The sequence below is a fragment of the Anguilla rostrata genome, chromosome 13 (assembly GCF_018555375.3).
Source record: "Anguilla rostrata isolate EN2019 chromosome 13, ASM1855537v3, whole genome shotgun sequence".
In the NCBI taxonomy this organism is placed as follows: domain Eukaryota; kingdom Metazoa; phylum Chordata; class Actinopteri; order Anguilliformes; family Anguillidae; genus Anguilla; species Anguilla rostrata.
In genome coordinates, this window is record NC_057945.1 from 33,727,685 (window position 1) to 33,755,683 (window position 27,999).

General features: G+C 43.1%; 1 protein-coding gene across 1 annotated transcript; it reads right to left on the bottom strand.

Moving 5' to 3' along the window:
* Positions 1-104: 104 nt before the first annotated feature.
* LOC135237993 (sodium-dependent neutral amino acid transporter SLC6A17-like) lies at positions 105-27,952 on the bottom strand. The gene is made up of 12 exons (XM_064305597.1): positions 27,555-27,952; positions 20,418-20,905; positions 16,161-16,318; positions 12,560-12,686; positions 12,008-12,189; positions 10,506-10,616; positions 9,102-9,343; positions 8,504-8,696; positions 7,270-7,462; positions 6,576-6,735; positions 5,927-6,089; positions 105-5,459 (listed from the first exon to the last, which is right to left on the bottom strand). Exons 2-12 carry the CDS (start codon positions 20,722-20,724, stop codon positions 5,088-5,090), a joined length of 2,208 nt encoding a protein of 735 aa, XP_064161667.1. The 5' UTR covers positions 20,725-20,905; positions 27,555-27,952; the 3' UTR covers positions 105-5,087.
* Between the last annotated feature and the right edge of the window lie 47 nt (positions 27,953-27,999).

The following is a 27,999-nucleotide window of genomic DNA, read 5'->3' on the forward strand; positions in this document are numbered from 1 at the left end:
AAAACACAGGAGGAGAAAGTGTCAAGGTCCCTGAACACTATGCACACATGAAACCAAAGCATCTACTAAGTATAATAGTATATCTATATATATATATATATATATTTAAACTGCTGAATCAACGAATACCTTGATTTATACAGGAATATTCCCGTATGCAGTTGTTGAGGGAAATTGCAGGGACTGATTATAGAGGTGGTGCAAAGTCAACAACACACAATCACACAAACTACATTGAATAAAGGACACAGACCCTCCCCCATAAAACATAAAACACAAACCTGTCCACTCCCAAGATACCTCCCCAGCCACAAAAGGAGATACAGGTATGCCAACTACAAAATTGTAAATATGATGTATGTATATACAGCACAGGATGAAAATATTTGCATCATAACCATTATTTTGTCCTTATTGTTAATATAATGTACAATGACATATACAGTTTAAATATACAATAATACAAATATAGTACTTGATTTTATCATTAATACCATGGCTTCTAGCATCACAATAAAAAAATAAATAAGCAATCATTTAAAAAATTAACAAAAAAATTAAGTTAACTAAAAGAGAATTTTCCCATTTTAATAGCGATCCTTTTTTTTGAGCTAGCAAGAGAGAGGCTCTGGAGTTCCATTGTCATTCATTTTTGATTTCAGAACCGTAGAACATTGAGGATTGTGATTGGATGCTGTGAGAGAGTGTGAACATTGAGGATTGTGATTGGATGCTGTAAGTGATTGGAGAGGATGGTTTCTTGAACCCCATAATGGGTTCAACAAAAGCTGTCAGTCACTTTGTCAGACTTTTTTTTTTTTTTGATGCAATCAAAAATATTTGCTCTCCACATCAAAAAACTACAATGATTGGTTAATAGGTGAGCATGTTCAATTTTAGTGTAACTCTACTATTGCCGCTATATCACGGACCAAAAAAAAAAAAAGTTATGTTTCTTATTTTAAATTAAGGACCCGGAGGATCACATGGAGAGTCTACTGTGCTGTCTAACCATTGTCAGTATTTTCAGTACTGTCTAATCTGTAGCTACTTCATATTGATTCATTTGGTCCATATTTATATGAAAAATGCTGCCCATCGAAAATATATTTATCAGGAAGAAAATTGTGCCACATTCTTTCTTTTTTGATACGCCATGGTGCTGTGCACTTTGTCAGCAAGTGTGCCATTTCAATTTGTGTGCTATGTATTCCAGCTTCAAGCCATAACAGGGTCATATTTAATAGCAGCCAATTTATCAGTGTGATTATATTAGATCTTATATAATATTATTATATAATACCATTTAAATATTGTGAGCTAACAATTGAACTGCACTAGTAAGGTTAAGGTTAAGGATTGAAGTTGAAGGTGACATTGTGGTTGTGGTAAAGGCTTATACATTTTATACACAAACTCAAGTTAATTTCTAAATTAGTTGCATGGTAGATCGCTGTGCAGTTGCTACATTTAAGTTAAAAGTTTTACTCATTATTGTGCTGCAGCCATCGCTTATGACAGCTGTACTTTAGTCCAGTATATTGTGTGCTTGTGGACACGGGCGTTTCATATCGTTGTGCATCTAAATGAACTTCCAGAGGAGAAAAACACAAAATGTAAATAACTTGACACAATCATGAGAGCGATTCAGGATATGCAGGACTTGGACTTCATGAAGACAAGCCATGCAACTCCAGTGCCCCTGTCTATAGTAAAGTGCACAAACTGGTTATCTCCAACCATTAGATACTAAAACAATCGCAACACTACAGTAAGCTTTTACAGCATCTAATACTGTGCTGGGCATGAAAGAGCTGAGATTAATTTATGGTTTAGGCACCTACAGTATGAGACCATTTTGTGTACTGTGTCATTGCGAGGTCACAAGGAGGGTGTGTGTGTGTGTGTGTATGTGTGTGTACGTGTGCTTACGTGTGCGTGTGTGTTTGTGGGTGGGTGGGTGTGCGTGTGTGTCTGTATGTAGAAGGGACCACAGACCTCATTCAGGAAAAGCAGCGATTCTCAAAGCATTGATAAGGACCCAAGGGAAATCAAATCAGTAAGTGCAAATACAAGAACATCAGTGTTTCAATGCATCCCCTCATCAATATGGACCCACTTTTCAGCCATTTTAAAACATTGTGTTAATAAGTTTGGTCCTGTTTCAAACCAAAGTGGAATGTGACGTACAGGAATTATTTGGTGTCTTTGGTTAACTTTTCTTAACATTTGGATTTCCAGAACTTTTGAGTGACTGCTGTGCAGTGCAGAATCCTCTTTATGTGACAAACACTGACATCTAGTGGCCATCTCTTCTCCCCTAATAAGTACAGCTTCGCCTACAGACGACTGACTGTGAGTCTTCCTTTACCCACCTCACTCAGTTCTTGTTTCAGAGTTATACATGATTATGTTCAGGTTGTAGTTTGTAACTGTGATTACTTTTGCTATCTCCGTCATGCAGAGCTTCACAACTCTTGTCCTGGGCCGCCACAACCCAGTGTCTGTTTCCAGAATTGGTTTAAATCACTAACACTTGTTTTGGTCAAGCGGTTCCAGGTCTGGCTTGAAGAAAAGCTTTCAAACACTGATGCTCTTCATTCAGGTCAGGGTTGAGTAGCTCTGTCTTCAGTAGGTTTTCTGAAAACCCAGTGACAGGTTGAGTTACCCGTGAATGACAAACTCTACGCTGAACTCACTGTTTTCTGAGGCCCAGAAACTTGCTATCTCAGTTTTTGAAACTGGCAATACTGGGAAGAGCCCCTACTGTCACTTTTAAGCATTGAACTAATCCTGTATTATTTTTAAAACTTCAGGGAGGATTCTGGATTCTGTGAGTATAACACCTCCTCTCCTATCATTTAAGAATGGGAGCCTGTAAGTAAACACCCCCCTCCCCCCCCCAATTCCCTCTATAGTGCTTTGAATCACTGCTTTAAGAGCTTCATGAACAGTGGCCTGATGTGGGACCCCAGTTACTCCTCCTCCTCCTCATCCCCCTCTTCCTCATCCACCACTGAATATAATGACTATCTGAGTTAGCTGAGGCAGCTGTGGGTCAGTACCTGCTCTATACAGAGTATACACAAGGTTGACATCATACATAAAGCAGAGGTGCTACGCTACTGACAAACCTACGTGTTTCCTGATAGCAGAGATGCTGTTTTTTTTTTTTTTTTTTTTTTTGAGCCATGATGGCCCTTGCTGTATATGCATACCACACAGCTTTAATAGAAGGAATAAATAGGGGGGAGCAGCAACTTAATGTCACCTAGACACATGTCCATGTCACCCAGACACATATTTACACATAAAAATATAATATTATATAATATAACACTTACAAAACTACAATATTGGTCAAACAAATTATGTAGTAGGAGCTCAACAAATGAAATATGCAGTGAAAAAGAGTCCATTGCTTCAAGCAGTGGTTTTTCACAAATCTTAACTTGATCATTTGATCTGGCTGACTCCATTGGTTCTGTGTGTAGTGTTCGGTGTGTATTTCTAACACTGTTTTCCTGTAATGGTCCCATGTCTCTGAGTACAGTCTTAGCCTAAGAAAGAGGAGACCAGGAAACCACAGACCAAAAGGTGAGTGACTAAATGTATCTCTTTTGAAGTTCTGTTTGCATCTTTAAACAACGGAAGGCTGAAAGCTGGATTTTGTTTAATTGAAATTTTCTTTCCCTTTTCTTTCCTTGTGATGCCTTGTAATAACACGTACGTTGTATTAATACAGTATATTAAAGTGGCCTTGAGGGTTTCTAAGTAGAATTTTACCAATGTTTTGGAGACAGACTGGCTTTAACTGGTTTCAGTGGGGGCTCAATGTCCCCCAGATTTGAGCAACGGAGCGTGGAATACACAGCAGTTTGAAAGCTCTGGTGCTGTGTCATTAGTCAACAGTGACTTTTTAATAGAACATCAATGCTAGACTTATTGGTCAGTTGTAGCAGTGTACCATCATTCCATAACCTCAGGAGGGAGAGCAGAATGGCCAAGTAATTAGACACAGTGACACAGCAGACAGCTCCATATTTGAATTTCAGGTGGGGAAGTGCTGTAGTACCTTAGAGCTTCTGCCTGAATGGATGAAGTCAAGTTTAGTCAGTGATACTATTCAGTGGTATAAGTGTGTCCTGATAAGATGTTAGTTAAAAATAAAAAAATACTGTACTGTAATACATTCCTGTATTACTGATACTGGAATAGTTGTGTCTAGTGAATGAGGGTGGATAATTACATTGAATCTCCCACTATATAGGTTCTAACATTAGGTTACATATTTACCTATTTATGATATTTTACAGCTATGTTCAGGGAAAGAAAAAAGGATTTGAAGATTCTTTCTCCTTTCTTCCATCCTTCCCTTTCTTGTACCCTCTTCCTGCCAAAAGTCCCCCCTGGTAAAAATTTGTGCTGCCTTGAACACCTTCTGCCACGGTACAGAGTTGCAACATTTCATGCACCTTAATCTCCCCTAACTTTGCAGTGTGCTGCATCAGAGGTCTATGGGGAACATCTGACTCCTGTGGATATGGGTACCAGCCATCCTCCTTCCTCCTCTCCAGTCCTTCCCCAAAATGAGCCCCTCACTCCCCCACCCCCCGTGCCCTGGTCCCCCGTTCCACCTTGCAAATGGCATTCCCTTTCACTCATTGATTTGGATGGACTGTATGATTTGGAAGCTCACGGGCGATGTGCTCATACTTTGGCCAGGTACTTTGCCTTTGTGTTTGGGTGCGTGAGGGACGTCTGCTTTAATATCTGAGGGGGAAAGGAGAGCAGGGCGTCCCGTGGCAGCAGAAGGCCTTGAATTGTAGGGAGGTTAAGGTTTGAGGAGCACTGCCATGCCCCTGCTGTTCTCTGTAAGGGGAATGACATGCTGGTGTGTGTGTGTGTGTGTGTGCATGTGCATGTCTGTGTGTGTGTGTGTGTGTGTGTGCGTGTGCGTATGCATGTGCATGTCTGTGTGTGTGTGTGTGTGTGTGTATTCATTCATGCATGTCTGTGTGTGTGTGTATGTGCATGTATGTGTGTATGCGTGCGTCTGGGTGTGTGCGTGTGGGGGAGGCATGAGATCATAGCTCTGACTCAGGCGTGATGGGCATCAGGTAGCCGGTCCCGTAGCGGCTGTTGGGGGCGGTGTTGGTCATCTCCAGCGGGGACGTGCTGCCGGGGCCCAGGTAGGACCGGTGGTTGGGCATGGGGGAGGGCGTCTCGCTGGGGTTCTTGCTCAGGATGAAGCGGGTCTCGTCCTGCTCCTCCAGGTTGGACATGTCCTTCATCATGCAGGTCTTCTTGTAGGACACGGACAGCTTGTTGGAGCCGTCGGACATCAGGTTGAACTGGCGGGCGATGAAGACCAAGGGGAGGGGCAGCATGGCGACGATGATGAGGGCGAAGCACATGGCCAGAGCCCATGGAGGGTAGCTCTGGAAGCGCTCCATAGCCTGGAGGGGACAGAGGTGAGGGATGAGAAGCTGGATCTGATGAAGAGTATCACCATTTATTCATTGCTCTACAGCACAGTGTCTGAATGGGCTCACAGCAGGCACAAGCCAGGCTCAACAGAATCAGACGGGCTCTCCAGGTAACATAAACATCAGCGAATCTGCACTGTGGATCTTTGTCAACAAATCTCAACAAACATCTCTTGACAAGGGCAAGATTTGCAGTGTTTTAGCTATTTCCTGGATCACAGCTCTTAAGAGGGTGTGCAATTCAGGGGCAGGGGTTATAAGCAAAAGGTTTGGCTGGGATTGGCTGGAGCATGGTTTGACAGTACAGCTTCACATGCTAGCGATTAGTCAGAGCCAAGGTTTTTTTTGTTACTGAGTAGTACTGTTCGGCTGACGCATACACGACTAATACACATTTGGGCAACCACATTGATTTGTTGTGACACGTAGGCACTCACCAGGTCTTCCACCCAGGCGTTGTAGCCTGGTGGGCTGATGGCCATCTCAATGACGGTGGCGGCAATGAGCACAAGCAGACACAGGGGGGAGACATACTTCCACATGTAGAAGTAGAAGCTGTAGGGTCGAAAACCTAGCATGTCCTCCAGGTCCTGCATGAACCTGAGACAGAGAGCGGAAGGGAGAAAAATTAACATATTCCTTTGCAGGTTTGGCCTGTGGTGTTTGTCCAGGTTCACCCTGGGTCTCTGTGATGTCACATCCTGTGGCCAATGATATGTGGTCCTTGTGAGTTGATTGGAACCCAAATACCAGAGGCCTGAGTGACAAAAAAGGTATGCATGTATTTAATTACCTTGGGTAAGGAGCCTGTTTGATGTAAGGTATGTCTGCTAAATAAATGTAATGTAATGTATGACATTTTGGACCTGTGAAGACCTCCGTTGTGATACCATGCTGAACTACACCATGGAGCTCTGTGGTGTCACACTGTACCCTGTGATAGCAGGCTACATTACCCTCTATGGCTCTGTGATGTCACACTGAACTGATCCCCAGATCTATGTGATGTCACATTGATCCACACCCTGTGGCTCTATGCTCTATCACAGTGATTGCATCTTAGATTTCTCTGATGTCACACTCTACCTCTTAGTGCCATAAATCCAGGCCACTGAGATGTTCTCTAAAAAGACCACAATGGTGAGGGGCAGGCCAGCAGAGTAGTCATCAAACATGGTGACAAAATAGTTCCCAGACCGCTGCACAAACAGAAGCCCAATGAGGAAGGCCAGGATACAGCAGCATACTGTGACAAGGAAAAGGAGAAAAAAGAGCATTAATGCTGTGAAAGGATTTTTATTTTGGGATAGACACATCAAAACAAAATGGCTCCGGCTTTGCACTCAAATACACAATTATGTTTTTTTTTTAATTTCACATAATCATTTTTGAATTATTTTTGGCACCATTTCTACCACAGCAGAAAGCTCAGGGAGAGCTATGAAAATCTGCCCATCATTTACATTTAATGTGTATGAGCAACTGGAGCTTAGAGGCAATTTTCTCTGGAAAAGGAAAAGGTTTACGTATAAAAATACACCCAAAATTTTAATTGGGCACCTTGACCATTCAGCCATAAGGCAGGCTTATTAATGTGCAGTCTATCCAACCCCTTTTCATATGTATAATTATCGAAGGGACAGACTTTTTGAACACTTGACAGAGATGCTGCACAGCACTAGAAGTTTGCAGGGCCAATGTCCTTCCTTTTTCTGCTGAATCTTTGCCCAAAAAAGGGCAAACACAAACAGCACCATTTGAAATTGTGGGGTCCCCTCACCTGTGAAGATCTCCTTGCGCACCTTGAAGGTGTCGACGATGGGCGTGGTGATGCCCTCCATGGTGCCGATCATGCTGCCCAGGCCCAGGTTGATGAGCATGAAGAAGAACATGACCGACCAGAAGGGGGAGGCGGGGAAGTGGGTCATGGCCTCCGTGAATGCTATGAAGGCCAGACCCGTCCCCTGCACCGCCTATATGCAGAGGGGGAGAAAAGAGGGGTGAACATCCGGTGGGGGTGGTGGGTTACAACAGGGCTGCCCAACCCTTGTCCTGAAGATCCACCATCCTGTAGGTGTATAAATTCCAACCCTAATTTGCCACTCCTATTCTACTATTCTACTAATTAGCAGCTCAAGGAGATCTCTCGCTGTTGAATGAGGGGCGAGTTGCTAATCAGTAGAATTGGGTGTGCCGAATTAGGGTTTAAATGAAAACCTACAGGATGGTAGATTTCCAGGAGCCGGGCTGGGCAGCCCTGACTTAAAACATGGGTATTCAACCCTTTTCTAGCCCCCTTTCTCAGCTTTCTCAACTCTCAGAACTGGGCGGAATGAACTGAACTGACGGAATCAAGGTGATAAACAGACCTAGAGTGCCATGAGAAAGTATTTCCTGATTTCCTCTGTTATTACATGTTTGTCACAGAGAATGGTTTCAGATCTTTAGACAAAATGTTATGTATAACAGGAACCAAGCACTTCCTATAATTTGATATCAGTCTTTCATATCGCTGTGGAGGAATTTTAGCCACCTCTTCTTTGCAGAACAAAGTCTGCTTTAATTCAGACATATTGGTAGGTTTTTCCTGCCCGTTGATACGGGTGTTTGATAGCTTTGTTCGTTAAATAAATGCAATAATAATTTTCAAAATGTGTATAGTGTTTACTCGGTTTCCCTTTGCCTAATATTACATTTTGCCTAACGATCTGAAACCATTCAGTGTGACAAATGTGCAATAACAGAGCAGCTGATTGGGCTGTGCTGCTGGCAAGCGGTTAGTGTTCAACCAACACAGCATAACAGCTTGTCTGGAAATGGCAACTCAACGGTTGCCTGCCCTGGCAGGCTTCCCATCAGACTTTACAGCAAAGCATAAAACCTGATTCTTTTAATCGCCTCGGCAGCACAACCGCCGTAGCCTTTTGGGAGAGGTTCCCCCTGGATACCCGGTGAACAGGTTCCTCATCGAGCCGCTCGCGGGGCATGTTGAGGGCGGGGCGGGGCGGGCGCACCTTGTTGAGCTCGTCCTCCAGCAGGCAGGGCTCCAGGCCCAGTTTGGCGAAGCCGTCCTCCCGCACCGTCTTGATCACCCCGTACATCTCGGCGTAGTCGGCGGTCGACAGGTGGGAGAAGTTGACGTGCGGCGGGATGAGGTCGTGGCTCAGCTCGTTCGAATTCACGTAGCCCAGGATCCTCTCCGCGTTCCTGCAGCCCCTAGAGTGCGTTGAGAAAAAGAACCCCTCGCATAGGTCAGAAGTACACAGGTTGTCTTGAATTGGACATGTGAAATATACATAATGTAAAAAGTCTCGCATAACATTACTGTTTTCACCAGAAGGTGGCAGTCCTACCAAGTTCTTCACCTGAACAGTTTCAGTTAGAATATCGGTGTGAATTCCCCATTACGCAAGCACATCAAGTAATGAAATTTACATATCGGTATCTACTGAGGTCATTGAATGATAACGCATTTGGTTGAATGAGGCCTTAATGACCTTAGTTTCTACTGATAAATTTGGCCCGGATATGACGCAGGTTATCACAGCAGGGCCTTGAACACACAGCGGGGAGGAACCAATGTGTCATCAGCACTGATGGGCGCACACTCACTCGATGACACACTTCTCGTTCATGATGTTGGCCTTGAAGCCGAGCACGGCGAACACCACCAGCGTGGCCAGCACGGAGGTGACGAAGTTGATGATGGAGACCAGCGTGGCGTCGAAGTGGCAGTTGTTGTCCTGCTTGTTGTAGCTGGAGAAGGCGATGACCCCCCCGAAACCCAGGCCCAGGGCGAAGAACACCTGAGTGGCGGCCTCGCGCCACACCTGCGGCTCCAGCATTTTCTCCAGCTGGGGAGGGAAGGACAGTGTAGCGTAGTGGGTAAGGAGTTGGTCTTGCAATCTAAAGGTCACAGGTTCAATTCCCCGGTAGGACACTGCTGTTGTACCCTTGAGCAAGGTGCTTAACCTGCATCGTTTCAGTATATACCAGTTGTATAACTGGATGCAATGTAAATGCTATGTAAAAAGTTGTGTAAGTCGCTCTGAATAAGAGCATCTGCTAAATGCCCGTAATGTAATGTAATGTAATGACAGGGGGAGATGGGGATCATCATGTCATCAGAAACCGTTACCCTTGTAGCATGTATTTAGGTATGTCTCCATTAGATGGCACAGACAGTTTATCCCTGAAGAACTACAGTACCTTCACTTGGACAGGAGTTTCTAAATTGTATTTGTCTGATGTAGCACTTGATCTGACCAGGCACCACATGCTGCAGTCATGTACAGAAGGCTGTTTTCATTGTAATTTAAACATTTCAAAAACTCCTAGCGGTTTAGTTACATCACAGCTGGCAAATCCCATAAACAAGTACTGGCCACCCCTGTATCCAGGACTTTTTGATTCTGCTGGTAGATTAACCTTGGTCAGCAAGTCTGTTTGATGTTAGGACATAGGCAAAAGTAACCTCGGGTATTAGTCCACCAAATACCGTTTTGGAAATTGCAGAACATTATCTAATTTACTTTAATTGGATTTACTGGATTGGTTGCATGTTTTGAGATGTAAATATTGGACTGCATTGTTTAAGTCAAGGACAGCGGTTTCCTATAAGCAGGTTGAATTACAGTTACATTTTTGGGAGTGATTTCCCACAGTGAGCCTCTAGAGGGGGACAGCCGCCATACTTTCAAGCAGGACATGCATTGTAATCGCTTTTTAACTTGCAAAAGGAAATTATGACGATTGAGACACTATCAATAAAATCTCGCAGCAAGGTCTAGAACAGGGCTGCCCAACCCTTTTGCTGGAGATCTACCGTCTTGTAGGTTTTCACTCCGTCCCTAACAGAGCACACCTCATTCAACAGCTAGAGATCTCATTGAGCTGCTAGTTAGTATATTCAGTTGTGCCAATTCAAAAGAAAACCGACAGGACTGGAGATCAGCAGGTACAGGGTCTGGCAGCCCTGGTGTAGAACATGCGATGACTATGACCAGCAGGATTCACCTTGGGGGTGAACATGTGCGCGATGCCGTCCACGGCCCCCTTCAGCATCAGGCCACGCACCAGGAAGCAGAAGAGCACGACGTAGGGGAAGAGAGAGCTGAAGTACATCACCTGGGGTGGACGGAGTCAGGGAGACACACACAACAGCGTTACCATGGATATGCTATCTTAGCATTCCTTCTCATGAAAACGCATCCCAGGGGCATAGTCATGTTGGGTGTAGAAATAATTTTCTAAATTATACATTTATTAGGGATAAAAGAGAGAAGCCATTAGCTTGGTGGAGTAACCAACCAAATACTTTCCCTGAGGGTGGTTCTCTTTTCTTTTCAGTTTTATTTTGAAAGACATAATAGTATGGGGAAAAAGGGGGTTTAAGTGTTGAAAGAAATATCTTACTTCCATTTGTTTTGAATATTGTGAAGAGACTTTTAAAGTGTAGTAATTGGGTGTAAGAAGGAATACATATGTTCTTTTTCAAACTGATTTCTGTATACTGTATGTATCTGTATCTGTAAGAGTTTCTCCACTGGAAGAGGCTCATTCTCAGAATAGTTTAAAGCTCTGATAAAATCATAATTGTGAGGTAGTGCACCATAATGCACTGTTCTCTTTGAAGCCATTCCATAAGATTTGGCCCTTCGAAGTAACCAAACTCGGTCCCTATTTAAATATTTTCTATCTGGCTCAAACAGGTTCTAGTAGTTTCTACAAACCTCTAAGGACTGCATTGTTTTCCCACATTTGCTCACAGGATGGATGTGGTACCCTCTCTGGAATTTTTTATTTATATATCAGAGGCACAGAAGGGGACGTGTCACGCTGCTTGGCTCCCTGCTTGGGGTGCAATGCACAGGTTTATTTACACTTGAGGGATATTGAATCATTCAGCAGCCGCACAGCGCCTGACCTTGAAGGCTCAAATATTTACTGAATATATGCCTCACTTTCCTTTACAGGAGAATGCACCGGAGATCAGATAAACATGGGTACGATGCCCTGACTTCTCCTGAGTGTAATTTAAAATGCATGTGTGGACATAGGATGACGCGAGCATTGGGATTTAATGAAGACAATAGTTGTGTTTTACTGCATGTAGAATGAACCTTTTTCTCCAGACAATGGCAATGTAACTCACAATCATATATTTAAAATTTTCCCTGAGCAGAGATAACTAACCTGACTGAGATTGGTGCTCGGTTACCCTCAAGCCCTGAATGAGTACATGGAAAAGGTATGTGGGACTTTACACTGAGACCTGTCTACATTCAACTTCAGACAGCAGAAGAGGGTCCAGAAGTCCACAGTGAGACACGTTTACTGACCAGTAGCAGACCACTTTCACAGTATTTCACAGCCATCTCAGTGACCAGTGTCACACAGTGTAAGATGGCTGACTTGTGATTAAACCATTGTGCAACAGAGACTGTTTTCCAGACGGTCAGCAAACTAACCCTTGTGCCGTCTTGCATCTTTGCACAGCCGTCAGTGGGGGTCCTTACCTTTCCGGAGGACTGGATGCCCTTGATGACGGCCAGGCAGACGATGAACCAGGCGGCCAGCAGGGACAGCGTCATCCGCAGGTTGAGGCCGCCGCTGTCGGCGATGGTGCTGGTGATGTTGAGCGTCTGGCGGTACCAGAAGTACGTGGTGGCCGAGCTCTTGTCGCACTCCGGCTCCACGACTGGGGTTGGGAAGAGGAGGAGGAGGGAGGAGGGAAGGAAAGAGTAAGGAGAGTGGAAAGAGAGGAAGGAGAAATCCCAAATCTCTTGTCCCTTGATGGACACATTCGTAGAGATGAATCGATTTAAAATATCCACATATATGGATCCATGAGGTCATAGCTGCCACTGAACTATCTCTCAATTTTAATAATCAGAGGGGAAATAGTGGGTAAGAAAATATATTTTGTAATATATTCCATATATTCTGACATAAGTTATATTCATCACATTTTGGATATCGTATTTCTCCATATATTGACCCATAGGAAGTGAGCCATGTATCATGTTCCAGCATAACTCTGCCCGGCTCGGCCTGGCAGCCTGACTTACTGGCTTGTGTCCCGTTCCTCCTGATTGGGCACTCGCTCCAGGGCAGGGGATACTGAAAGGACTGGAAGAAGTAGAAGATGCTCCAGCCAATGATGACGTTGTAGTAGAGGCCCACGAAGCCGCACACCTGCAAGGGAAAGAGGCCCGTCAGGGAATATCTCTCGCCATCGGAAAAGTCCACCGCTTCCCACAAAAAAGACAGCCGTGTGACCGGAAGGTAATCCAGAGTTCCGGTAGGATGTTTATTTTATTTTTATTTTTTTTTACAGAGAATCCAACATCCTTTTTTAATTCGTCGCTGTCTGAAGCACAGACTCGGCTGACAAATTTTCAGAAAGCTGCTCTTCTAAATGCTGCATTTTAAAATCGAGTCATATGTCTGTGCCATAGGAAAAAAACGTTGGCCGACAAATAATTCCTCAATTGTGACTGCATGAGAATACTGCTTTCATATTCTCAGCTTTCCAAAGTTACCCCTTAATCCCTCTGTTTAGGATCTGGAGGTACTTTGCCCCACGTGCTAAGTACCATTAAAAAACAAAGTAATCAAGTAGTGAGGTTGCTGAAGTCAGCCCCCAGAATCACTGATGGTCAGAGGTTACACCAGAAACCACTACAGTCATCCCACAAACCACCATTGTCCATCAATGACCAGCCTCCCAAACAGCTGGCAGCAATATAATGGCTTGTTGATGTGCTGGTCTATGGACGTCCACATAAATCTTTCAAATACAAAATATGAAAAGCGTTTGTGAGTAGTGTGAATTAAAATATTTAGTGTAAGCTTGAATGGTTTTAATTTAATGTCATTCCGGGATATCGTGTAGCAGTCATTGAGCAATAAAATATAATTAGCTAGTTTTAATGCATATTAGTTCAGCTAATACATTACACCTTTATTGGACTAAAGAGTCATGGATGCACTACACCATAATCAAATGCACCTAGGTTGAATTTCTGAAAGTACATTTCCCAGACTCCCTGAGCTATATTTGTAACATTCACCGATGGGTAGGCGGTAGGGGGTGGGGGGGTGTAATCACCTTCCACCTCACCCAAATTTGATCTTCTTCTTGTGGAGCTTTCTTATGTGAGGTGGGGCGACCGTCAAATAATCAGTTAAACTGGAAATAAGCAATATATGTTGATATGCAGGGAGTACATTTTGGCATACAATGAAGATACATTCTTTGTTCATAATTGAATTTTTAAAATACACAGTCATATATTCCTATTGAGACCAGATAGATCGCACATACTGCACACTGTTCTGTGCATGCATCACAGAGCTTTGATGTTAAGCTGACCTTCTCAGAAGAAACAGATTGTGACAAAGGCATTACTCACAAACCTATGCATGTCTGGGAATGCGTGGACATTTTTATGCTTGTTCTGTTAAGGAGAGACAGAGTGATAGAGGATTGGATGCCTTTCTTTTTGAAAAAGTAGCGGACCATCAATAAAAAAAATTGTTTGTGCTCAGACACAGTCCTTTTTTAAATCTGTGGCTATTTAGGGCCTCGGTGTTCATAAGGGTCTAGTCGAAGCTGCACGCAGTCGGGATTTCAATGAATTATTGAGCTCCATTCTCTCCACGGCAATCTTTTAAGAGGTATTTATAGCCCTTCGCCTTCCCGGTGCCACGTTCAGTCAGGTTCCGCTCCAGCGAGGCGCTGACTCCGTCCGGGAGAAGGCCTCATGTTCCACTTAGAGAACCTGCAAGGGCCTGTGCAGGGCTGGCTTGGAATGCCCCCGCGTCCCACTCTCCGGTTAATATGCAGCTGTGTATCCATGGAGACAAAGCTCCGCCTTTGGGATGGGATGGGATGGGATGGGGGGTGGGGGGGGCACAGTGTGCAGCAGATCACCTGACGCGACCACACTCAGAACCCGTAGCATCTTTTCTGAAATAAAGATTTTCATTAAATGTTTTTTCCCCTTTGCCCATGCAGAAAGGGTGTGTATTGGTAGGGGGCTGCATCTCTGTATGTCAAAGCCAGGGTATTGCTCAGACTTGGCACCAGGAAGTCATGTTATGCTAATGCTAGGCTTATTTTTAGACAAGCCGTGCAGATGGACGCATCCCCACCGCTCAGCTTGCCAGCAGCCCTTGGCGTAGCCCAGCATCCGCATTCAATATGACCTGACCTGACCTGGTCACCTGAAAGCACCTGGGGGGGGTCGGAGTGCATAGCGCCTGCCACCCCCTCAGCCCCGCCGATCGATTCGTCTAATTGCAGCCGGCCAACTGTCAACAACGGAAGGCTTGTTTATCTGATGCAGCAGTCATGTGATCCGCTGCAGCGCTGCTCAAGGTGTTTCTGATGTAGTCGTGGTTGCTGCCTATTTTCCTGTTACCTTTTCCAATGAAATACAGTATATCTGTGAGTGACCTTTATTTACTTTATTTGACCCATTCATTCTGAAGTACATGAACAGAATTTGATTTTCTTGGGGAAATGAGGCCCATTTATTGCATGAAGAGTTCAACACTGTATTACCCTTCTTATACTGCAAATGAACTACGTGTACCAAAGTGTATTTTTCAAGTGGGGATGGATGGGAGGGGGATAGTTTCGGTGATACCTCCATAAATCAACCTGAGATACTCAGGAATTGAGATTTTGCTCTCCACCAGAGGTGTCGCTTGGCTCAGGTTCAAATTCTAGCTGATAAAACTGTGGATTCAAGAGTTATCAATTTATAGTCTGATCACTATCAGGCTTCTGCTCCGTGTTTTCTTTTTCAACCCAGCAAGTTCTGTGTGGCTTGCTCTGCCAGAGCTGTCAGTTTCTGGCTGCACCACCGCACAGCCTGAAATGAACAGACAGCCCTCAGAGGCACTGGTGCATGCCAGGAGAAAGACAATGAGCATAGCTTTATGCTGTCCCCTTGGCAAAGCAATGCAATAAAGGAAGAACTTGTCCGATTTATTGTAGTAATACACTATACTTGTACTACTCGCAGTAGTAATATTTAACAATGTAGCTTGGTTGATTTTCCCATAAATGTATGTTTTTTTTCTGTTGTGCTCTGAAAAACAGATTTTCCAAACGTGGCGTTTAAATGCAATTCCCATCAAGTGTATTGCCATAATATAATAGCATCTTAAGCACAGACAAAGGCCACAATGAACAATGCGAGTTGCAGACACGGGAAGGAATGAAATGGCTTTGTACACCGTCTAGACAGAGCACAAGTGACAAGAACATCATTAGCCGGCCAACTTGCTTGAGTGATAAAGATGAGTACCCGTCCTGGACATGTACTCTATGTATTATTGATTTTAAAATTGATAAGAATTTGATAAGTCACTTGGACCGTGCAGGCTGATGTGCATACACTTTTAAACAGGAAACTCTTCCCAACAGTGTGACCAGGAGAGATATGTCTAACGGGCACCATTTTAAAAAGGCAGGGCATTACCCTTTTCTGTTACTGTTTTTCTTATTACCTGCGGAAAGTGAAAAGGGCTAATTTTGTTTTTGGTGAAATTTTCCCTTACGCTTAAAAGCAAATTGGTCCGAAGACAAATAATGCTTTTTTTTTTCTTTTGTTTTTTTTGAGATCACAGACAGGGGGCCTGGGTTTCTTCACTCACCATCAAACTGGACACTCCGATCCCCCCCAGCCGCGGGCACACGTAGTTCCACACCCCGATGCTGCCCCGTCGGATCTTCTGCCCCACCGCCAGCTCCAGGAAGAAGAGCGGGATGCCGATGATCAGGAGCAGAATGAAGTACGGCACCAGGTAGGCCCCTGCAGAGGACGGGACAGGGCCCTCGTTTATGCACCGAAAAAGCCAAATCAGGGTTTTCAATCTATTTCCAATAGAATGGGCAACAATGCTGTGATATTTTAAAAATGAAAGGCACCTATTCTCTGTTGTAGTTTTAACATTGCCTGAATTTTCTGTCTGAAGGCTTTAAAATGCCTTAACATTTTTATGTTAGCATCTCCAGTTAACTGAAGTAATAATGGCTGTTTATAACAGTGTTGTGCAGAAGGGCATCTCTATATGCAAAACACACCAGACAGATAAGCAGGTGAGCTGCAGCAGCAGAAGACCATGCTGTCAACTTAAAAACAGGAGGATGAGGCTACAGTGGGCATTGGATCACTAAACCTGGACGATCGTAGATTGGAAAAAACGTTTCCTGGTCTGAAAAATCTCGATTTCTGCTGTGACGAGCATATGGTAGGGTGGTCTGAATTTGGCATAAGCAGCATGGATCCATCCTGCCTGCTCTTCTAGTAGAATTCCAGTAGAATAATGTGCCATCATCGCAAAGCACACATCATCTCAAACTGGTTCCATGAACATGACTCCAATGGCCTGCACAGTCCCCAGATCTCAGTCCAGGAGAACACCTTTGGGATGAAGTGGAATGGGATGCTTTCAGCATGAATGTGTGGCTGAAAAATCTGCAGGAATTTTGTGATGCATGGACCGAAATCCCCAAGGAATGTTTCCAGTGCCTTGTTGAATCCATGCCATAAAACATTCAGGCGGTTTTGCTGTCAAACGTGGGTCCTACCTGGTACTTGAGAGGCGTATGTAATAAAGTGGCCACTGAGTGTAAAACTAGCATCCATATAGCTAGTGCATAGCATCACCTCCTCAGAAGCAACAGATCTTTTTGCTGTTCCATGGTTTGGGTATCATCTGGTTGCCTATGAAATGTACTCCTCCAATATGGCTTTATAGAAGACGTTACAACTGTGAGACGGGCCTATGAACAACGGGGTATTCCAGATAAAAATAAGATGTAAGAAATCTAGCATCTCCCCCAACCAGGGGCCTAGCCTCTACTTCACTCCACTCTGCTGGGCTCTGTATAGATTTCACTGCATAATCACATAGCCTGTTCCTGTTGCTGAACGGTTCTATTGATCAGAAGAGCACACTGAGTCATAGTCAACCCAGAGTCGGTGCCATGGTGGCAGACCACTTCAGCCAGAACAAACCACCTCAAAGTGTTCCTGTCCCCCACCTTCCAACTTCCATCACGTCAGTTAACGGATGCTCTTATCCAGAGTATCGAATCTGCAGCCTTGAAGATCACATCCCAGATCATTATACTACGCCACTACCACCATGAAGTTGCTATTCTTTGGCATGAGTGGAATGACACCAGGTGTCACGACACTGACAGAAACATAAATAGAACAAGGTTTTCTTTTGTTACAACATGAGATAAGATAGGGTGCGGAGAAGTGATTTGGAAAAGTGGCCATGTCCTGCTATTTTTTTGTTGTTGCTGATCATTACAAGTGCAAGAAACCACCTCTCTGAGGAATTGTACAATCTGGCTTTCCTCTGCTTTTAATTAAAACTAATCGCAGGTTGCTGAAAGTTTGTGGAGAGGGGTTGGTGAGATGGAGGGAGAAAGGGGACGGAAATGCATGCTGTTAAATTGTCAGGGAAAATCGTCAGCAGCTGAAGTCAGTGTTGAAACCGGGAAGTAAAGCACTTAGAGGTAGTTGTGGCAATTTGCACCAGTGATTCAGTCACACATGTAGACACGCACGTACACGTACGCCTACAATACACACCAATAATAGGACCAGGAGTTTACAGGCACCAAAATAGAGGCATTATAAAGATATTTCCGATGTGGGATTTGAGAAATCCCTGATTAAGATTCTAATCTGGGCATCATGTAAATTCTAAATGTTGAATTGCTTCCACTCTCTCTCTGGGGACAAAGGCCAGCATCATGGGACTGAGGTATCAGCCAAAAAAAATGTAATTATGTTTGTTCTGCAAGAACGTTTTTTTTTTTTTTTGGAATATATCTGCAATGGATTTGATTTCCTGCCACAAACAGATTTCTGAATGAAGTCTCTTCTACTGTTCTAGAGAGCAAGCACAATTTGGGATGGCCACGTACTGCAATAGTTAGGGAACGGGGTTTACAATGCAAATGGTTTTGGGTTCCATTTCTTGCTGGGGTGCGGCAGTTATCTTGCATTGTGTGCATTATCTCAAGTTCAGGTTAAGGCTATACATGAACAGAGCAATAGTGAAAGGAATTTCTGCCAGATGCTTGCATTTTCTCTTAATCATCAAAATAATCCCTGAATAACATCGGGATTTTTTTTTTTTACATTAAAAGCTAAATATTAAAACTCATCATTTATACAATTCTGTGGTTCCAGTTTCATATAGCAGATTGGATACTGTAAAATTTATTTTGGAATTTATTTTGCATTCAGCTACATGTGTGAAAATCCTCTTCATACTGAAGGCGTTCAAGGAGACTTAGGGGGGAATACGGAGGCAAGGTCTGTATGTCTTGTGGACAGCATGTCATCCGATCGGTTGACAAATGCCGGGTTCCTCCGGGCAAATGCAATCAATCTGTACTTAGGGCAAAGTGCAGTCTGGGCACGTGCGTGTGTGTGTGTGATATGTTGCCGGCGAATTGAGGACAAATGGAAAGGGCTGAGTAAAGATCGCCGCTCAAACTGCCACCAGCCCCATTAATTTCATTGTCAGCGATCAGCTGATATGTTCCGAACCGGTGTGTGAAAGATAGTTGTTCTCCTGATCACACAAATTGCAGGTTGATAGGTTTAATTCTCAAACCTGGGGAAAATAAACCAATGTGATGCGATTACCATCCGGGGGGGTGGGGGGAGGGTGCGGGGTCGGACACTGGGTGGTGCAGAAAAACACCTCTGGATTCATGTGTGATTAATGACAGTCATAACTTAAACAGTTTTACTGTGTAATCATGGTCGGCTTGATCACAAATGCAATTAAATGTGGCCGTAAGACAATTGACAAAATAATGAAAGCTAAACGTGGTAACATCCTGCGCAGCTGTTACGCAACATTACATACAGGAAGTACTGATATGATTTACATTTTTTAAAAAAAGATTAGGTAACTTTTTAACAATTTTAGATTAGTAACTGTGGAAAGAACTGCAGAATATTAAAATCATAAGGCTCCCCAGGAGTGGTATGTAGAAATACTGGTGTATTGCCTAGCTAGATTAGAAGAACGTTGTTTATTTGCTTATTTACATGGTCAGCTTGTTTTGGCATGTAAATGTACAACTTTTAAAGAAGTGAGAAGAATTTAGCATGATAAATGTACATCAACAGCCAAGAATCAAGTATTTACAAAGTGTCCAGGCATGGTAGGAGTTCAAATATAAAAACAAAAGTAGGTGGAACAAACCCTACATTCTGTATATATGTTTAAATAATGTAACTGCATTATAATTCTATTACCAATTGGTCGAAATAAGATTCCCCAATCAGCCTGGTTAGCCACAATGAATAGCAGTGCTGTATTTGTAACCCGCGTATTGACCAAAGGCCCTGTTTTTTCTTTTGGCAGGTGTAGCTGTCCTGCATTGACAGTCGTCTGAGTCGCAATTGTAGTTGTCTGAGGCCGTGCTCAGCACTCTAAAGCATGTTGTGTGAGTACAAACAGTGACGAAAGGAGGAAGCACTAAAAAACAAACACCCCAGGTCAGCATCCTATTGGCCACTCACCCCTGATCCTACTCATCATGTGAGTGCAACATGCATGGTTCTGTAGGATTATTCCATACAGGGAACACCAAGGAGGCTAGATTTATTATTTTTTATTTATAATTCTAGGCCCCCTGAAAGAATATTTCTCTGGGTCCCCCTTTTATAATAAAACATTTTTTTAAAAACTCAGCATTGCCAAATATCCACATTTCAATTTCTGCACAACACTGGAACTTCCCATTTCTAATTAAACTGGAAAAGAATTACTCTTCTGACGTAAGAAAATGTGTGCAGTCAGCCACTTCTAAAACCTACAGACTTGATGTATTGGAGAGAACAGCCAGCAGAGGGCACTCCAGCTCACCTCCGCCGTTCTTCTGGCACAGGTAGGGGAAGCGCCACACGTTGCCCAGCCCCACGGAGAAGCCCACCTGGGCCAGGATGTACTGCAGCTTGCTGTTCCAGGCCGGGCGGCCGTCATTCTCCAGCGCGGTGTCCGTGTCCTTGGCTTTGCCCTTGCCTTTCTGGGCGGGGCCTCCGCCGGCTCCGCCCACATTCATCACGCTGCTCTTGTAGTCCAGCGCCGCCTCGTGGGCCAGCAGGTCGGCCACGGACTCGGTGACGGGCTCATTGCTGTGCTCCCGCTGGGTCACCTTGCTGTTCTTGGGCATCTGGGACTCCTTGTGTTGGTGGAACCCGCAAGCGGAAAAAGGAAAAAAAGCCTCAACGGGGCAAGGGTAGAAGAGGGTCTGACCCGGTGAAGGGGGGAGAGGGACACACCTAGCTTGAGGGTCAAATGACAGGTGCTAAACTTGGGAGGAGATGGCCGTCTAGTCCTGTTTCTTTTTAGTCCTGTTAGAGAGAGAGAAAGACAAATAAAACAGCCAATTAAGAAATCATTCAGAATGTTCACTCGTTCTCTGGATGAATACGGCACAGGACATCATAGCATTTGCCTATATCTGAAAACGTCTAAAAATGCAATTGTGCAATATAAATAACATACAATTGAATTATGTAGAATATCATTTTTAAAATTAGTTTATCACCGATCGAGAGAGAGATAATTTAATTTTATTTCTGATTTTTTTAGATTTTCTCTGCAGCTTCTATACACTTGCTTTAGTGCTGATACATTAGAGCCTTCACTGAATGAGCCTTATAAAGTGACCAGGTAATAAAAGTGGGCGTCGTCATCACCCCCAGCAGTGAACTGCATCATGTCTACAGCTTTCACTCAGCTTTTGTAGACACATCTTTTAAAAACTTTAAATTAGACTTTTTTTTTTTAAACATTTTATTTGTTACCTTTTCCTTTTCTGTACTTGTTATGATGTAAGCTTATGATAAACATGTGATACACTGAATGTAATGTAATAATAATAAATAATAATACATTTATTTTATATAGCAGAGGACACATTATATATTATTTTATGTAATGTGCCCTGTATATAGCTGGTTCAGGTAAATTAACAGCCATGTTAAATAGATTGATTATGTCAGACACCTGAAAATGTTTTGGTCAAAATCTGTCACGGTTTTTAGAAGGTTGTCTATTTCCATTCGCTAAAATATTATCAGCAGTTTGCTTTTAAAAAAAAGTACCCTTCAGTACATGATTCTGGTTAGAACTTACTTTTCATTATTCTGAAATGAAGTGAAATTTGTGTGAAACCCAAAGGAAAGTGCATGTGAATGGGCATGCCAAGCACACATCAGGGCAATTTGTCAGTTCAGTCTTGAAATCATCCCTCAGTTCCTCACAAAAACACCCTCATAAAACAAAGAAGCACCAAAAAATGACTGTCTGACTTTTTATTTCTCTCTGTGAGGGATTTTGACTTTTCAATGTCAGCAAGTTCATCTTCCTGAAAGGTTTTCTCAGCTTAACTTTCTGCCAGCTTTCCACAAACCCCCTAATCCTGTGAGCTGATTGGTAGCCCCTGCCCCCCCTTATCCAGAAACCCGTTGGTTTGGTCCAGGGTGAAAAGGAGGAAATGCGTGCGAGATACAGAAGAAGCTGTCCTGGCTTGTCAAGCAATCCCACGATGCATGCTAAAGGACTCTGTTTGTTCATTCATTACAAACTGAAATGAAAGATTCCCTACTGTTATGAAGAAATAGATTAAAATAACAGACAGCATGCAGATTAAACCCTTAGGATTATTTTGGCCAGCTTCTCCTTCAATACGGGGAAGAACACACAGGGGCTCCCAGCTTGAATAGATACTGTTTTACCGGTGCTTTACCATCGCTGAATGAGGAGGAGATGCATATTTGCATGCTTGTGTGTCAGTGCACAGCCGGTGTGCACAAATTAAAGAACCGAATGACACACCAGAGGTCACACGGAGGACGAAGCGCCGCAGTCTTCCCTGTGGTGACTTCTCAAGATGGCGTCTGGCCCACCTAGACAACAGCGGGTCTCAGCTGTGCAGGCCTTCAGCTTCCGCAGAGGCACACGCAGCCTCCTGTGACCCGTGCACCGAGCGGAGCCTAGTCTCGCACAGGCTAACCTATCGCCACACTTCGTTTCAGCGCTGAGCCAGCGCTGGAGAAAGGTCTGGCTCAACCCATAATCATTCCGGTATAGGGGGGGAAAAAAACGCTCTGGCTTGTTTGTATTTCTCTAAAACAATCACAATCGTCTTGGGCGGCGCTAAGCCCAGGATGCAGCGATGGCGCCCTTGCAAAAACGGTAACACACATATAGCGGAAGGGGAGGAGAATTCCGACTGAAATAGTCGGCCAATGGCAGGCTTATACCCACGGTCTGTATCCTGTGAGTCAGACTGAGCAGAGCCTGATGTCACTTCTCTGTGTGCTTAAGCAACCAGCACCAGTGGCTCACTTGCAAGTGGCATCCAAAATGTCACCTCAGCCACCATGACAGGGGTAGACAGCCCTGGTTTAGAAGTGCCAGAGATCCTTCTGATTCTTGCTCCACGCAAACCTGGAGCTGTACAACTGGGTTAATTATTAGGGGTTATTAGAGGTGCTCAGTGATTGACCATTCAGGCTGAATATTGAGGATCTTCATTTTCAATCAGACGCCTGTGATCGACCTCGGATGGAGCGAAAAACCAGAAACACGACTGGTTCTCCAGAACCAGTGTTGCTACCCCTGCTCTATAACTTCAACATCATGCACCAGATTCAGGGCAACTTTAGGGCCTAATCTAAAAGACTTTCTCTCAAAACACGATCATTTCTGTCAGGTACAGTCTTTCGCATGATACACGAAAGCCATAACGTTTCTGCATCATGCAAAATCCATAATCATCCACTACACTCAAGACACACATTCTGTGTTCACTGCATTCTAAACATAGTGCCCCATTGAACCCCCATTGAATAATACAAGCCACTATTGTTGAACTGAATTACTGCATAATCAAAATAATGACAGCATCTTACATAAACAATGACCAAGCCTATGTGTTTTTCCTATACCTGTCGTTCCGAGCTCAAACACCAAGGGTCAATTGCAGCATGCTTAACTGGAGTTAAAACCTCACTTTTAAACCCCTAGACCACTGAACTACATTACAACTGGATTGGCTATCCAAAATAAGAATGAACAGATCCAATTTTAATGCTTTTCTGTGTTCTAGGGCACAGGCGTCAAACTCCAGTCACGAAGGGCTACAGTGCCTGCTGGATTTTGTGGTGTTCTCTGCACCAGTGTTTCATTTAAAGCAGGGGTGCACAACAAAGGCCGATCTGAGGACGGAGTGTAGCACAGTGGGTAAGGAACTAGACTTGTAACCGAAAGGTTACAGGTTCGATTCCCGGGTAAGGACACTGCCGTTGTACCCTTGAGCAAGGTACTTAACCTGCATTGCTTCAGCATATATCCAGCTGTATAAATGGATACAATGTAAAAATGCTTTGTAAAAGTTGTGTAAGTCGCTCTGGATAAGAGCGTCTGCTAAATGCCTATAATGTAATGTAATGTTTGAGTATTTTATGTTTTAATTACTGTGGTTCAGCCATATCTTGATCTCATGGTTATATAAGCTCCAGCTACAGCCACAGACTGCAAGTGTATCCTAAAGAGTTTACTGTGCCCAAATACAGGAGTGTACCAGTGAAGTCTATGAATTAATCTGAGAGCTAAATCTGAGATAATTGCTTGAAGTTGTGCACCCCTGTCTTGCTATCAAGCAAGAACACCTTGTATATGCTTAGCATACGGGGTCAATTTAGTTCCAAAAAATAACTTCAAACAGTAGATAACTACTTGAAGGTTGAAAAAGATGTGTTACTGAAACACACAGAATAATATTTTAAATGTGCATTACAATGAATAAGTGCAAACTGTCTATTTCTAAGGGTCCCTTACTAAAAATCTGTTTGGAAAACAGGATTGGTAACTTTGAAACAAAAAAATATTCATCGCACACGCAGCAGTACCTTGGCCTTTAAATGGGCAGATTTACTGTTTTATTGTCACACAATTCATGGGCTGGTTTGCACCTCATATACTGCCATGAAGTCCACTCTGATGGGTCCTCCATGCCTGAAAATGTAGTTGGTTTAAATCATGGGTGAGCAAATTCTACTCTTAATTATATAATTACTTCAATCATATCTTGATCTGAAATTTTTATCAACACCAGGTACAGCCACAGGCTGCAAGTCCCAAAGATTTTACTGTGCTTAAGTACAGCAGTGAACCAGCGTAAGTTATAGAGCTGTCGGAAAACAAAAACTAAGGTAATTGGTTGGAACAAAAACCAGCAGATATGCCCTCCAGGACCGGAGTTGCGCACCTCTGGTTTCAACATTTCCTTCCTCCATCACACGCAGGCAATAATAATGAAGTAGGCCTAACGCGCATTTTCGAAAGCGCCCAAACCATTTCCACATGGATTAAAGCGACTAGGGCGAAATCTGCTAAACGCAATTTTGTAAGCATAAACGAATCTATCACCGACTATAAGGTATGCAATCACATTTTATTCAATTACAGTTGTTGCTGGCTAGTTAATTACTTTTACCGTATGCAGAGTACAATTTAAAGTACGTTGTCTTGTATTTGCTTTACTGTGTTACCGGTAACATTACCTGATTAACCTTAGATTATAAAAACGGAGGCCTGACTGAGACAGATGATTTGTTTTATTTGTATTAAGCATCGTGGTTGTATTCTGGAATGTTTGTGTCGTATTTCGCTTATGAGCTCGTTGCATGTTTGGCGAGGGTAAGCAGAGATGTTTGGCGAATGTTTTAAGTTTGTGTAACAGATGGCTGGCTTCCTAGTTGGTAGCAAAGGTAGAATACCTTGTTGATTCTCTAGTAAACCATTCTGGTGTCAGTTGTTAGGTTACTGTGCACATGTTTTATGGTCAAATAATGCGGTCTGTTAAAAAATAAAATGATTTGTTGTTCCAAAATGTTTTGGTGGCAACATCCAATGGGGATATGCGGGTTATAAACTAGATTGACGAATGTACGGACATCGCCGATCGGTGCAGCCACAGAAGGCCTACATAGACCTACAGTATGTAGGTATAATAACTGCGGGAAGGCAATACTCAGGTGAGCACTTGTAAAAGTTTTTTATTCTTCTTGGCAGAACGTCACATCGAAATCAGTATCGAGCAGGTTCTAATAAGTGTCATTCATGAAAGATGGATTTCAGTTATATCTTGTCTGGTTGCTAGGCAACTCCAGTTACAATAGCCTTGCTTCCCTGTCTGGTCTCCCTCCTTCTTTCTCTTGGCCATTCACCCCGTTTCCGACAGAGTGACACCTCCTGGTTTTCTGTGGCTAAGAACATGGAATTAATTGTAATGAGACCCAATTAGAGGCCTGATATGTCTACAACAGCTGAAGGAGGCACATTCATTTCACATAATTTAGAAAGACAAAAAAACTGCTTAATATGCATACTTTTAAAAGCTTGTGGATGGCACTGCAATGATGATGGAAAGATTCCTTTGTTTCTGAGGTCAGAAAATGTCCTTAGAACTCAGAAAAATAGGACACATCTTCACAAGGATACCTTTCCAGTAATGATCCCTTTGCCACCCATGCAAATGTAATCATCTTTGGCTTCCATAATGAACAGATTCTTCATGATGCTTTGATGCGATAGTGATGACTTTAAATTATTGAATTAATTACTTGGCTGTTTTGTAAAATGCATGGCCATTTTTCTGTATGCGTGATCATTATTCAGTGCCCATCACTGGTTCAATGGAAGCCCAATTCACACCCAAAAGTCCAATAAAATACAGCAATGCTGTGCAAGCATTTTTTTATTATTATAATGTCAACTTCAGTATGGAATGGGAAGCAATCTGTTATTTGAATGAATCAAATAAATCATTCAATAAATTACTAGACAGTGTACCATCAGTCTAAGTGTCATATAACACTGATTAGTTACACTAGACTTATGTGCATTTAAGGCAGAATTAACTGTTAACAGCTGGTAAACTTAATAAATCAGTTAAAACTCATTTGCCATATGTGCCACTGTTATTAAGACGACATTTTGCCATGTAGAATATCATGGCCACTTGGAAAAAAACTATTTTCCTCCGAGCACCGGCTGTCCATGACACCAGTGAAATCAGGATGCGTGAGTGGGAGGTGTCTGAACGGAGCGAACTCTTCCGCTCTCCACAGAAATATTTTACAGCTCCGAGTATACGACTGTTCGCGTGTTTGAATGTAGCTCATGTGTGTACGATGCTGACGAGGAAACTTTTGCTTCGTAACTAAATTGTCGGTGACATCACACCGTGAACATATAGCCTAATTTTGATTAAATCGACGCTTTGATTAAATTGAGCTTCTTTGACAAGCCTACGGATGACTACACTAGAAGGACTGACAAAATAGTTACCTGTCATTTTGTCCATCAAATGGACTTCGTATTGCAAATTTGTCGGAATATTCGACTTCAAATAGCCCCTGCGCGGATAGCATTGATTAAAAAACATGACCAATAACTGATTTAAAGAAACATTGAAGTATTACACGAAATGAATTGCCTTCAAGGTCAAACTACCCTGCCACTCAATAACACATTAATTATTTAAGCAATATATTTCATCCAGAGCAAACCCATAGCAATGCGCTCTTGACTCAATATGAACTTAAATACGCAGACTTTAGTTAAAATGCAATTTCCTTTAATGTGTTACGCACACATCGGAACAGTATCCCAGTACAAGTAGCTACAAGCATCTTTTCCAAGGAGAGTCACAATTACCTAGCAAGACACAGCCAAAGGTATCATGCATTTAGCAAATTAGGTAGTATTTTAGTATCCATATTTATCTTTAGACAAGGTGAGTCTTAGCCCTGTTACCTAGCAACTTAGATTCGATGATGTACAACAAAATCGCAACCGATAGATTGGCATTGTAAGCATGCATGCTATTTCAAAACAAAATGCATAAGAAAAGCGCTTCTGTCACAATGGTGAAAACCATAGAATAGAGAAACATGACAGACGCGTACCTTAATTGCCCTTCCTTACCTTGACTGATGCAAACAGCGTAGAACCTCCTGTGCCGTTATAAAGAAATAATGTCGGGAATTAATACCATCGCATGCAGAGCGAATATAATCGGCGAGTAACCTGTCTCCCTACAGTCACGAGTTTGGTACCCAGCTTCTGTGCGCGCGAGGATGCAAGAGGATCACATGCTGCTTTGGCTCAAAATTGACATGCACTGTGCAGAGCGTATAGGCTGACGCAGGAGCCCGGCATATCACATTGCAAAGTTATTAACATCTAATAATAGCAACTTGCTGCCAACTATTTTTTTAAAAATATGCAAACACGATTCCCTTGGGGAATTTTAGAGAAAGTTAAATGAGCTTCCTCTCCGTCCTATTACTACTGAGGAGTAAAACACAGATGCGTCAGGAACGTTTTTTATTTATCAAATATTGGCAGGATAATACATTTTCCTCGATTC